At 50.3% G+C, this 13482-nt stretch overlaps 1 protein-coding gene across 3 annotated transcripts in view; it reads left to right on the forward strand.

Annotated features, from left to right (window-relative positions):
• The first annotated feature begins 233 nt into the window (after positions 1 to 233).
• CNDP1 (carnosine dipeptidase 1) overlaps positions 234 to 13482 on the forward strand; it is a 36524-nt gene continuing 23275 nt past the window's right edge. Inside the window, exons 1-2 of one of the 3 annotated variants that reach the window (XM_057698441.1) lie at positions 234 to 340; positions 1720 to 1781. In XM_057698441.1, the coding sequence (XP_057554424.1) occupies positions 289 to 340; positions 1720 to 1781 (114 nt within the window). In that variant the 5' untranslated portion in view covers positions 234 to 288. Of the gene's footprint in view, positions 341 to 1719; positions 1782 to 11039; positions 11228 to 13482 lie in introns of those variants that run through there. The other 2 variants (XM_057698442.1, XM_057698443.1) reach the window with 2 other exon arrangements.

The raw sequence follows: 13482 nt of genomic DNA on the forward strand, positions 1-13482 counted from the left end.
ATCTTTCTCGGGTGGCCACACAGCCACTCGTAACTGCGCAGGAGGCAGGACAGCTGTCCGGATGGAGTTCTGTCCCTGCGGGAGAGGAGGACATGCTGGGGAGTCAACCTTTATGTGCGTCTGTTGCCCAATGGTTGTACCATGACCTTTGTGCCAAGGAAAACAGGAAAAACAATGAACATCTGGCATTAGAAAGAGGAAGGACTCAGGGAGCACTTTGTCATTCACTTTTCAGAGAGAATGTTAACATCTGCATCGGCCTCTGGGAGCAGCTGAGTGGGGGTCAGGATGGTGTTCCCAGCCTGCATGCCTTTTCCTTCGCACCGTTTCACATCAAGAGGTGACTGTGGACTGTCTCGAGCTCACGGTGGAGCCAGTGCAGTTTGTTCCTTTCAGGGTCACGTTCAGCATCATAAATTCACTATATTTAGCGGAACCTGTTACCCCACATCATAAGAGAATGGCCCCAAAATGAACTGATGTGTGAAGATACTGTTTGCAGAATTCCTTTGACCTGTGTTCCCTGAAACGGCCTTGCAGGAGAGGCTGGTTCAGTGCACAACTTGAAAGGAACAGTCCTTTAGTAGGAGCTGAGGTTCCTCGGAACAGCAGACAGTCTTAGCCAGACCTAGCCAGGAGGGAACAGTGCGCACATGGACCCGGGGGTTTGGTGGATGTGGTCCTGCAGCTCCAGCCGTTTGTGTGGGAGAGCCCGGGGACTAACCCTGCCCAGGATAGCTGTGACTGCCAGGCCTGGGGCAGTTTGAAAGGTCTCTCCAGGTACTTTGGAGACTCACAGCCTGTTAGAGGTTGAATTGTGCCCCCTGAAACTCCATGTTAAAGTCCTAACCCCTAGTACCTCAGAGCGGGACCAGATTTGGAGATGGGGTCTTTGTAGAGGTCACGTGGGTGGGCCCCCGTCCACCGTGACTGGTGTCCTCATGGAGGGGACCTGTGGACGGGCGGGCACCCAGGGAGGGGCCACGTGGAGGTGGAGGCAGAGGTGGGCAATGTGTTTACAAGACAGGGAATACGGAAGATCTCCCGCAGCCCCTAAAAGCTGAGAGGCCAGGCAGAGATTCTCCCGCCCCCGCCCCTGCCCCCTGCGGGAGGAACCAGCCCTGCCAACGTCCTGATCTTGGACTTCCAGACCCAGAGCTAGGGGAGAATGGGTTTCTGTTGTTTAAGCCGCCTGGTCTGCCATCGTTCCTTACGGCAGCCAGAGCAGACTGACACCCGGCCTGTAACACCAACGCGTTCCAGGGCCACAGCGACAGTGGGGGTGGGGGGAGTGGGGTGGGAGTAGGTGGAGGTGTCACCTGCCAAAGGTACCAGTATTGTGTTCACGGCGCCTCTCTCAGGCCTTCCGGCCTCGGCCGTGTGCACGTGCTCCCTCTCAAAGGTGACGCCCTGCACACACTCCAGGCAAAGCCCTGGGTTGTCACACGTGGCCTGAGCTGGCCTCTGTGGCCTTCAGTAACATCAGATGACTTTCTGACCACGGCCTCATCCGTATCTGTGCATATGAGACACACTGTCTCCCTCTGCTGTCGAATTGAATGAATATCTCTGAAGCATCTTTGTTTTCTGAATGTGAATAGGTCCGCCATTCCAGCATTGTCTTCCCTCTGAGGGGTGGGGGGGAATACTCTGGGGGGGGATATGTAATGTGACCCGCTGAGGGCCTTAGTGAGACCTCCTTTTCCACTTTCCTTTGAGGTCCAGGGGAATTTCTGAGGCCACAGAGCTGCTGCCCAATGGATCCCAAACTAGGAAGAAAGGTGAGTAGGCCCTCCACCGCTCAGAGTGTGGGGGAGCAGAGCAGTAGCCGTCTGCTCACCTAAGGGTGCATGCACCCCACCGGTGAGCTGGGTGACGGAGCAGATCCCCACCTGCACCTGTTCTCAGGTGCTCCCTCTCTCAGCCTGAGCGACATGGCATTTGAAAGTACTTTATCGGTATGCTTCGGATGGCTGTACATTCCAACAAGTAATTAAATGGCATTATTTTCAAGCATTTTATACAGTGCCTGGAAAGCAGCTCCCCTCGGAGAGTGCTGGATCTGGGGTGTGGACGCAAGGCCCAGGCAGGTGGGCTGAACTAGACGTTCAGTAGCACACTTCTCCGTCGTCTTTTTTTCTTCCCACGAAAAACAATTTTCTTATCAAAACTGAGAGCAGAACTTCTAGCTGCTGAGTGCAAAAGGCAGGTACCACTTAGCGGGTGATGTGGAGAAATCTACATGCCCAGGTGCAGTTTGCTGCCCCTTCTTACTAAACTCTGAACTCTGCTCTACTTCCTGTTGTCCCCCCCACCCCCCAAAAAACCCATTAGTGTGAGTAGTTTTGAGGTGGAGGCCCAGGAATCTGCATTTTTGCATCAAGTAATTCAGTAATTTTTAGTATATTCACAGATATACGTGACTGTCAGCACCGTTTATTTTAGGATATTTTTGTCACTTCCAAAAGAAGTCCTGTACTCCTCAGCAGTTGCTTCCCTGTTCCCTGTCCCTGCCCCATCCCTAAGCAACCACTGATCTACTTGCATCTTCTTTAGGGCTGCCTGTGGCAAAAATAAAGCTTAATGATTAAAACAAACTACAAATTCTGTTCTCGAGTCCAGAGGGCAGTCAGTCAAGAAAACCTCTGGCTGTTGGGCTCAAAGCATCTGTAGATGGTGGCGTGAGGGCAGCTCTGACAGATTTCCTGCTTTGCAATTTGAATGGCTCCGGGATGGCACTGGGTGTTCTGGTGAACTTTCTGAGCAGCCCATCCAGCAGCAGCCAGGAAAGTTGTCCACATGGATTCATTGTGGTGATTTCTCTGTAGTTTATATCAGCTCCAGTTTGTAGGGCTTCAGGCAAAGGGCAGTTTTAGTTCTTAGTGACTCCAACTCAGGGTGGGAGAAAATTGGAAATGTTAAAGAGTTGTGCTCGGATATTAGAAGAGCCTAGAAGAGTCCAGTTTATGAGTAGATAACAGAATCTCAAAGACAATGAATAGGGCTTAGATCTGATAATGGGTGCACTATAGTTTTTTATTGAAACATAATTTTCTCTCTACAGTCACCTCCATTTCTATCAAATATAATCACAGGAAGACTAATTTGTAAACTAAGTCTAATCTCATGGCATTTGGCCTGATTATTTGCATAAGTGCAGCAAGAGTAGTGATTGATCGTATAGGCTCTTAAGTCTGCTTTACTGGAACTTTCCATAAGGAATCCCAGATTAGACGTGTAAAAGCTTCTCAAGGCCAGGAAGCCAAGCCAAATGTTGCCACCAGACTTCACCTGCAATACCTAAGATTTGGGTGAATTCATCTCTTTTTGAGGCCTCCAGCATATCTAAAGATTCCTGGGTCTGCCAAAAAGTGTACTTCCTTACTCACCTGTAGGAGTAGGAACTCCATAACAGGGAGCCAGGCTGTTTTCTCAGGGGTCTTTATTGGCTCAGTAAAGTCAGCTTTAATTCCTCACAACTTCTGGTCACATCTGAGTCTATGTATATCATTCTCATATATGGCATCCCAGTCAAGGCCTTGGTAATGAACCAGCATTTTCCGTTTAGTCCTGTTATACAGGGAACAGGTTCTTATTTAGCTTATGCATTTGCATGCATATAGGTGAACTATATTGTCATGAAAATAAGAGTACTCGATAAGAGTATATAAATTCTGGAGGTATGAGCGAGAAAAACATAAATGTTTCAATTCTGTTTACAAAGATACAATTTATCAGATTATTATGTTACAGATAGCTTAAGAGAAAAAAGTTTCCTTAAATCTGGAAACAAAACATTAAAACACTAGCAAAAAGTCACCAAAATTGCAGTCATTCTCATCAGTTCATTCAGTCCCATGTAATGATTTTTGTTTTGCTTAATCTTGGGTTAGAAGATGTAGTGAATCCATCAGCTGTTTCTTTAGCTCTGGAAATCCTTGCTCAGTCCACTGGCGTGGCCTCAAGGTCATTCAAGTGGTGTCATAATGGAGCGTTCTTGCCTGTAGCTGATTATAAATGTTCTCAGAAAAGAATCAAAATAAAACAGTACGGGGGGGGGGAGTCAAGGAAGGGAGGGAATACGGGGATTTGTGTATAAAAACAGATGATTGAACTTGGTGTACCCCCCCCAAAAAATAAAATAAAACAGTAACTCTTTGTGAATGACAAAAGACTTTAAATAGCCACGGTTAAAGATATGGTGAGAGCTTATTTGAACAGGGACTCAGTGGACAAGGAAACTTGGTTATTTCTAAGGCATGACAACTTTTAAAGGTAAAAATTGGAATTATGATGGATTAGGTGGACAGTAAGGACACTGACAAATTTCTAGGCATTTTTATGCAATTTTGAAATACTTACAGTAGTAACATAGACCCATATGAACATAACCTAAAGAAGGTTAAACATCACTTTGATTTGACAATGCTTCTCATGTAATTTAACATATCAAATAAACCTAATTAGTTTCATATCACTATTTTTATAAGGAGAGAGAACAAATCTTTGATATTTTCTGGGGGCCCTTTGGAAAAATCCCAAAGTTGGTTCTAGGTCAAAAAGACTTCATTTAAAATTTGACTTTGGGAAGTTCTCAAATATGTCAACAGGTTGAAGACACTTGATTCAATGTGATCACAAGTCACTGTGAAACAATACTTAGTTATCTCTTTAACCAAAGTGACAAAAAAATTCAAAGGCATGTTCAGAAAGTTACACAGTTATAAAAAGACTTCAGTTCTTTTAATATTGATAAGACTCGGTTTTCTTAAGTAATCAAAGACCTGACTAAGACAACATGAAGTATAGGAAATTATTTTGATAAGTGCAGAATCTTTGTTTTCTAGGGAGATTATTCAGTAGGTAAAGAAAAATCTTTTGCAAGAATCCAAGAAAACCTTGTCCTTTTAACAGAGAAAGAATATAGAATTCTAGTTTTGATTTTAGCTAGCTCTAGCACACAAAGTAATTTTCTCTTTCTCACTTTCTCTTCTCCAACTTTTTATACCTATTTTTTTGTCCTTTATTCTTAAAAAAAAAATGAAACAATCATTAAGTAACCTCTAAAGTAGGACAAAATTATTCTCCTTTTCCCTTAACAAAAACACATCTTCATACCTTTTTTTTTTTTTTACCAAAATCACATCTTGTATTCCTTGCATACTATGTATGAGTTTTTTTCTTTACCCTTTTTATTTCTAGTAGTTTTGTTTACACATACGACTAGAATTCTTAACCCTTAGTAATGAACATCTAGTGAAAACTAGGAGGTAAGCAATCGTGAACCTTCTGTTGTAGGTGAGCCGGTTTACAAACATATCATGTCATAACTTCTAGGGCATATGCTCCCGCATGGTGCGACTTATTTTCAATGTGGCAAAAGAACACATTTCCTACCAGTCTCAAATACCTTTAGTCTCTCTGTAATCAGCCAAAAGTAGATAAATTTAAACATGTATAGAAATATCAGTGTTTTATCTTCTTTAGAAATGATCTGGATATTTAATGATTACCTATCCTTTAACTTAATGTAAATTAAAGGTTTAAGTTTACCAAGATTTTGGAAGCCATTTTTGAGTAGACGTATTTTATGAAACCAAATTCTTGCTTGAGTTGCTGCGGAGGAGTTTGTGGACTGGTGCTTGGAGCCAGGCTCTTGGGGATATTGCGGGAGAGAGAAGACGTGGTGCAAGTCCAGCCTCAGTCCTCTCACATGTGCCCTCTGACCCTGCCAGGGACCTGGCACAGAGCTCCTGCCTGAAGGGAAGTATGGGCACATCGCCCGTGTGATGGAGCCCAGACAAGCTGTTATCCGTTTCGTCTCCCCATCTCGGGGCCCGTGGAGAAGCCCTGGAACCAGGGCATTGAAGCCTAAGGACATCCCCGCCCCCACCCGGCGCACATGATGGGAGGTAACTCCTGCACAACAGGATGTGAGGGGCTTCTGTCCCCAGAGCAGCTCCCCTGCTGGCCACCCCGCAGTAATGCCCCAAGTGTCCGTCTCAATGATGCTTTCAGGCGACTACAGCCCTCCCCACTCAGAAGCGCTCCAGCGGGAGCAGAGGTGCCTTTTGGCACATGCGTAGCACTGAGGAGGACCGCACTCAGCTTCCGGCAGCCAGCAGCACATAATGCTGGGGGTGCTGTCCCTTACTGACCCCAAAAGAATGGGATTCAGAACATGCTGAGGGAATGGGGGCCTCGTGAAAGGAGAGGAGAGTGAGGGGGAGGGACGTGCAGAGAGTGCTCCCCACAGACTGTGGGATAAGGCGGGAGACCCTGGCCCCGTCCAGGAGCAGCTCCAGCACCTGTGCTCCCTGAGTCCATGGTAGTAACAGTTCAGCTTTACGCTCTGCCTGGGGCATCAAGGTACTGCAGGCCAAGGGCCTCTGCAGGAGTGCTGTCCTGGGGTGATCACAGCACCCCTGCCGACCTTGACCTTGGGCAGGACCTCAAGCTCACGGTGCTGGGTCCACAGTTATTAGTAAATCCCATCACCCGGTCCTGGAGGCTGGGGGTACCCAGGATATGGACGTTCAGGCCTTTTAAGGTATAGTGATCAGAGCACACCAGCTTTGAGGAGCGTTTTCTTCCCTTCTTCTCCCCCCTGCTCCCCCCCTATTTGGGAAAGTGTGGTGGGTGGCGTTTCTCAGGGGTCTTCATGTTGAGACTGTTAATTGAGGCTTCGTGTTGAGGCTGGCACTGGGCCAGGCTGTAGAGACCTTGCCTTTCAGGAGATGAATTCATGGTAGGATCCCCGATCAAGATTCAGCATGAGTTCACTCTCACACTCTGCCGTCCACTTCACACAACGCAATTACATGTACTTTAAATGTTTTAATTAAAAAGACATGGACTCAAAAACAGAATAAATAACCCTACTGAACAGAAATAAAACGTACAGTGGTGAGTAGGGGCTGAAGCTGCAGCTGTGCTGGACCCTGGGTCCAAAAGGACCGTGGCATCTGGGAATGAGACTCCTGCAGGGTCCCAGGGACGGGTGAGCCTCTGCGCTGGAGACACAGCCCACGCCCTTCGCACACGGGAAGCGCCAGGTCGCCAGCCTAAGACCTGGTCCCAGGCTGGCGCCCTGCAGCACCAGGGCGAGGTGACCCCAGGTTTCCAGGCACAGATCACGGCAGATCATCCCAGTGGAGCCCACGGGTTAGAATTCCGAGGTGTGTGAGAAAGACCAGCAGTGAGACAGTCCACACGATTACCTGGGAAGCGAGTTTACTGCCCCTGAAGAGCAAACAGCGGGGCTTGCTTTAAAATGGATAGACAGTACATTTAAAATCTTCAAGAGTTAAATGAAGGACTAAGAATAAGAAATTATGAAACAAGTGGGCACACATGAGTCAAGAACAGATGGATATGAAGCGCAACCAGTTAGCAACCCTGAGAATGGAAGCTGGTCACCACCGTGACACAGTAGAGGCTGCCGTCAAAGAGAGAATGAATGAGCCGGGCAGCGGCACTGGGGGATCCACCCAGGAAGCGGAGCACAGAGGCAAAAGGAAGAAACACAGAAAAGCGTAGAGAGCTGGAAGACATATGAGAGGCTGAAAGACTGCAGCTATAGTAGGAGTCCTAGAAAAAGAGGATAAAGGAAATGGTGGAGAAGTCACGTGAGCATCTTAGGGTAGGGGGTCCCCGGAGGAAAAGAAGCAGATGCAGCTTTTTGACACGAGAGGCCATTTTAGCCTTAGCCATCTGGGGATTTGAGCCCAGCCTCATGCTTGGCCTTGAACAGGCCTCAGGAATTAATGGTCTTAAGGGAACCAAAGAGTGTGGGGACCAATGACTGTCCTCAGGCAAGAGAAGTGACCACAGCGAAGGTGGGTGACCCAGTCGTGAAGACTCCCTGCTCTGCTTCAGTGATGAAGGTGAGCCTGAAGCACTCAACCCCCCGATCAACTGGAACCCCACGGAGGGTGATGGTGACCTTTTCTGGCCCTCGTGACCTCAGTCAGCTAAAGCCTGGACTCTGGCGACCTTGGCCCCAACTCTATGCTCAAGCCCCTTCATGAATATGACTGTACCTTTAGCTTAAAACTTCCCCGGTATTGCCGTTCGCGGAGACACGGCTTCGGGAAAGATCCACGGTGTTCTCCTTACTTGTCGCAAGTAATAAATCCTTCCCCCTCCTGCTCTTTGTCATGTTTCTGTCTTTTGGCTCGACACCCGCCAAGAGGTGAACCCAGTTTTCAGATAACAGTAATATTAGAGAATCACTAAGAATTTTACGGAATAAAAAAGACACGTGTGTCTTCAGTTTGAAAATGGACGGTGAGGATTGAGCGAGATGCGTAAACGCATCTGTGAGGCAGACCCATCCCAGTGAGGCTGAGGACGTCGGGGGACAAGAGCGAGCCTGCAGTCACCGTGGGAGGAAGGGGGGCCGCCGCCGGCGAGGATGCTGTGCGCTGCAAGGCGCAGGCTGCAGGTGCCCTGGGGTGCGGACGGGTCCCTGTGAGCAGCCGGTGGGGCTTTGCTCATGAACCTTGGAGGCTGGAGAGGAGCAAAGGTGACCCCAGGCAGGTGGAGCGACGAACAGAGGTCCACTTGCGGGCCTTCAGGGACCGTGGAGATGCTGGAGACTGCCGGGAGGGAAACGTCTGCCCAGATTTCACATTTGCTTTTTCTTATTCAGCTTTACAGCTGGAATCATTTCATTAGTAGACAAATTCTGCATTTTCCACCTAGTGTTGAAGTAGAACTAGTTACATTAGTGAAAATCAGCTACTCTTGGTGTCCTTCAAGACTATGCATGTCATTATTCAGTAAATGCTGGCTGGACCGGGTCTTGTTCTGTGACAGGCACAGCTTAGGCTCTTGGGGACCTGGGACCTAGGAAGACAAAGTCCCAGCTGTCATGCAACTTATGTTCAGGTGAGTCGGATGATAAACATAATTATTAAGTGAGCAAGTAATAGAATATTGGTGACAAGAGACTAAAAGGCAGAGTCGGTGGTCGGATAATGGCCCCAAATCCACGTCCTCCTGGAACCTTCCTTGGTAGGTGGATCTTTGCAGATGTAGTTAATTAAAATCAGGTCCTACTGGATGGGGTGGGTGGTCTCCAAAGCCTACGCCTAGTCCTCCTAAGAAGAGACGGGGACGCACCCAGGAGAAGGGCAGGTGGAGACGGAGGTGCAGGTGGCAGGGATGCTGCCGTGAGCCAGGGATCGCCGGCCCTGCCCCCGAGGGAAGAGCAGGAAGGACCCTCCCCTGGAGCCTTCGGAGGTGGTGCGGCCCTGCTGACACCCTGAGTTCTAACTTTTGGCCTCCAGAACTGTGAGCGTTTGAACTCCTGTTGCGCACCCAGCCCATGCCGCTTGGCTTCAGCAGCTACAGCAAAGTGGTGCAGAGGGATTGGAAAGTTCCTGCCCTGTCCTTGAAACGGCCCTTGTTCTTGAATTTTCACTTGTTGACCTTCTGTCCACACCCCATAGTAGCCGGTGGCACTGATTCAGGAGGAGGCCAAGCCTGAATTCCTCCTTTCCTTTATCCCTGGGACCTCACTTCCCAGTGGTGAAGGTCATAAAGCCCCATGCTTTGAAATCAAAACAAGTCTGTGCCGTGAGCTTCAGCTTTATAAGATAAGATTTAAAGGAGTACCTAGGTAAAAAGTAGACGTGTTCTTTGGTGACAGCTGTGTTGTGGTGCCTTCGTCCTGCTGGCCCAGTCCCTGAGCGCCTCTCCTGACCCCTGAGGCGTCTCTGCTCCTCCCTAGTCCCCCTCCTGCTGCCCTGCGTCTGGGTCTCCCTGCCTCTCGGGTCCCGCTGGCCTCACCCCCCCTCCCCTGCTGCCTCTTGTTCTGCTACCTGATCTCACCTCTCGTGCCCTGAGGTCACTCAGTCACCCCTGCAGCTATTTCAGATTCATTCTGTTAACACTCTTATGCAGAAATCCCTCAAAAGAGATTTAAAAGCAGGAACAGAGGGGGAGCTCTGAGGATCTCAGGTTCAGCCCAGGCTCGGGCTCCTCCGGGCTCCAGGCCAGGCGCGGCACCACCGCCGTGCCATCCACAGCCTCACCGCCGAACCATCGACAGCCTCCCCCCAGCACTGAAGCCCCGGGTTCCCGGCGCCGAATCGGAGCCATGGCCCTGCTCTAAGAGCGACACTGCTCTCACCCTCTCATACCCTTCTCTGTACCGACGTGGTGGATGTGGCCACCTGTCTGCGGGAGAAACGTGAAACTCTGGCGAGTTCATTCCCGCCTTTTCTGGGTGTATTTGTCTTTGTGCTGCTGATGTTTCCAGAAGACAGGGGCACTGGAAGCAGTGCGCCGGGCGGTCCCTCGGGCTGTTGTTTGGAGAGGCCTGGATCCCTGGCCAGATGGGAGGAAATAGTACGATGGAAGAGTCCTTCCCGAGGCGGCCCCGCTTGCTGACAGGCCAGCTTTCTCCTTCCCCGCAGCCTGTGCAGGCAGCCGGCTCCCTCCTCTGCCCGGCAAAGACCACAGGTGGGGAAAGATATGCACCTCTTGCCGTCAGGAGCTGGGTCTTTGGACGAGCCGTCTGCTGCCCAGGATGGAGCATTCTGGAGCTTTGGGCTCTGAAGGGTCGGCTGCTGTGGGAACCAACCTCGAGCCCTTCCTGGCACACGTGATGCTCTGTGCCTGTCTCAGAGCCTGTGCCACCTGCCCCCCCCCCCCCCCCCCCCGCCCTCCGCCGGCCGTCGGCCATCTGGAGGAGCAGAGCCTATTCTCAGCTCTCCCTGCGCCCTAGGGGCTGCCCCTCACCGCCCCCTGCTTCTGGGACCTCTGCCTTCCTGGCTCTGCCGAACCTGTGCTGGTGTCCCAGCCACCCGTGCACGGCGTGCAGGGTCCCCTCTGGGTCTGGGAGGGAGCCTCAGACGTCAGGCCCCACGAGAGGACAGTGGAGACACTGGTGGGTCTCGAGACCTTCTGGGGAGTCCTGCTCCTTGAAGCTGCTTCCTCGGCCCTGGCCTGTGTCCAGGCTGCCCTCTGAACGCCACGCCCTCGCTGGCTCACAGAACTGCGTAATCTCTGCAGGGATCGCTGGGCTCAGTTCAGAGCCTGCAGCGGAATGAACACAAGCCAGAAAAGCCTGATTTTTGGTGCGGAATGATTGTTTTTAATCCTCTCATGGCGAGATAAACTAGGCTAATAAAGCATTTTTCATGTATTATAAAATCCATCAAAGGAGACAGGCAGAGCGACCTCTGTAAAATAATCACACGGGACACCAAAAGGCTTGGTGAGTAGAATTCCCGGCATCCAGGTTGACCCCAGCACTGAAGTTTCTTGTGGGCGGAAGAGGGTTTGGCCGGTGGGCCACTGTGTGTGCCAGGAGAGCCACCCCAGGCTGGTGGGGTGGGAGGCAAGGACGCTGTCATTCTCTATCTTCAGTCTATTCCACATCAGAAACCACCCAGCCTCCGCCTGAGATTCCTGCTCTTCTCATGGCAGGAGATAGAGAGGCCTCATTGGTTGAGGCAGCCCATGGGATTTCAAGGCCACTGTCGGCTAAGCACACAGCTCATCTAACTTTCTCCAATTGTTGGCTGGAGCTGGGAGAGAGCACAGTGACCACAGAGGCCTTGTGCCCTGTGGGAGGTGAGGCTTGAGGAAGTGAAGCTCGTTTGATTGGGAGAAGGACAGGATGGAGGATGGCTATGCTGCAGAGCTGTGGCCTGACTTTGAGAAGTCTGAATGCATTTACCTAAATCAGCTCAGCCCAGGGGCACGTGGAACTTGGGTTCCCAGTCTAAGGACAACCAGCTGGAATTAGCTGGAGCTTCTGGAGCAAGCAGGTTTCCTCTGCGAGGTCCTGCAGCTCATGGCTGGGCCACCGGCCCACCAGGAGGGCACTAAGAACTGGGCTTCTGGCTCCGCTCCCTGACCCCCACCCCCCCACCCTCACCTTGCCTTCTCCAGCGACTGCTCCTTCCTGTGGAGGCCAAGGCCAGGAATACCCTTTCTAAGTCCCCAGGGTTTTGTTGGGTGATTCGTCCAGGGCAAGCATGACTATAACCCAAGAAAACAGAAAGATGAGGAACACGAGAGACTCAGGAGGAGAGCGAAGGATGCCCAGGCGTCCCACCCAGGGTCCTAAAGGTAGAATGGGCGCCCAGAACTGGTCTTGTCCAGCCTGATGGCAAGTGGAGAGGGGAGACGGACAGGAAAAAAGCTCCAGGGGTGAGGGGTGATGTGGTGCAGGCCCTGTGGTCAGGACCACATCCCAGGAGCAAGCTGTTCAGGAAGCGCTCTCGGTCCTCCCAGTCGAGGTTTTCCTTCCTCTCCTGTGGCTTCCTTTTCCTCCTCAAGGTTCCTTTCATATGTTACCGGAGAGGAGCACCAGATAATTTTTTAGTGCAAATCGAATGACTGGCATAACAATAACAGTTTAAATACTAATGTAGAGGGATCGGCTGCACGAGCCTCGCGTCCTGCGGCTGAGGGTCTGCAGGGGCCTTTTCCTCCGGGTCTGCGCAGCGGGGCTCTGGGCCCTGCCCAGCAGGCTCAGCTGCTTGCAGCCTCACTCCCCTCCGCAGGTGAGCTGGGAGCCGCGCGGCGGGCGGGGGATGCTGGGCGGCTCCCCGGCGCCATCTGCTGGACCAAGTGCTTCATCCACTCAGGAGGCGCGTGGCTCGCCTTGACCCTGGTTTTACCGGCGCCTGAGCTTCCTTTACAGACATTTCTCATCCTCAGACGTGTATTGTTGAATGAGTGCTTATATTTATGACTATTATTTTTATAACAACTGTATTGCAGTACAATTCATCTTCCTTACAGTCCACCCAGTTGCAGTGTGCACTGCGATTCAGTGGTTTTTAGTATATTGAGAATCGCCCACTCACTGCCCAGTCACCTTCAGAACATTCTCACCACTGAAAAAGAAGCCCCAACTCATTAGCAGTCATACCCCAATTTCCCCCTAATCCTCCCAGCCCTAGGCAACGGCCAATCTACTTTTGTTTCTCAGGAGTTACCCATTCTGGAGGTTTCACATAATTGGACTGATTCAGTGTATAGTTTTTTGTGTGTCTGGTTTCTTTCACTTAACACACTGTGTTCTGGTTCTTTCCTATTGTGGCAGGTGTCAGTATTTCATTTCTCTTGATGGCCGAGTAATATTCCATTGTGTGTCTATACCACATTTTGTTCATCCAGTCATTCATTGCCGGTCATTTGTTTTGTCTCCGCCATTGGCTCTTAAAAATAATGCAGCTGTAAACATACATGTACAAGTTTTTGTGTGCACATATGTTTTCATTTGTCTTGAGTATATTCCCAGGAGTGGAATTGCTGGGTCATATGGTGACTCTGTTGAATCATTCGAGGAATGTCAGGCTATTTTCCAAAGCGGTTGCACCATTTTACATCCCCACCAACAGTGCGTGAGGGTTCCAATTCCTGCACATCTTCACCAGCTCTTGTTGTCATCTGACTTTTTGATTTTAACCATCCTGAGTGGTGTGAATGGTTGTCACATTGTGGTTAGATTTGCAT

Source organism: Hippopotamus amphibius, chromosome 11, assembly GCF_030028045.1.
Source record: "Hippopotamus amphibius kiboko isolate mHipAmp2 chromosome 11, mHipAmp2.hap2, whole genome shotgun sequence".
Classification (NCBI taxonomy): domain Eukaryota; kingdom Metazoa; phylum Chordata; class Mammalia; order Artiodactyla; family Hippopotamidae; genus Hippopotamus; species Hippopotamus amphibius.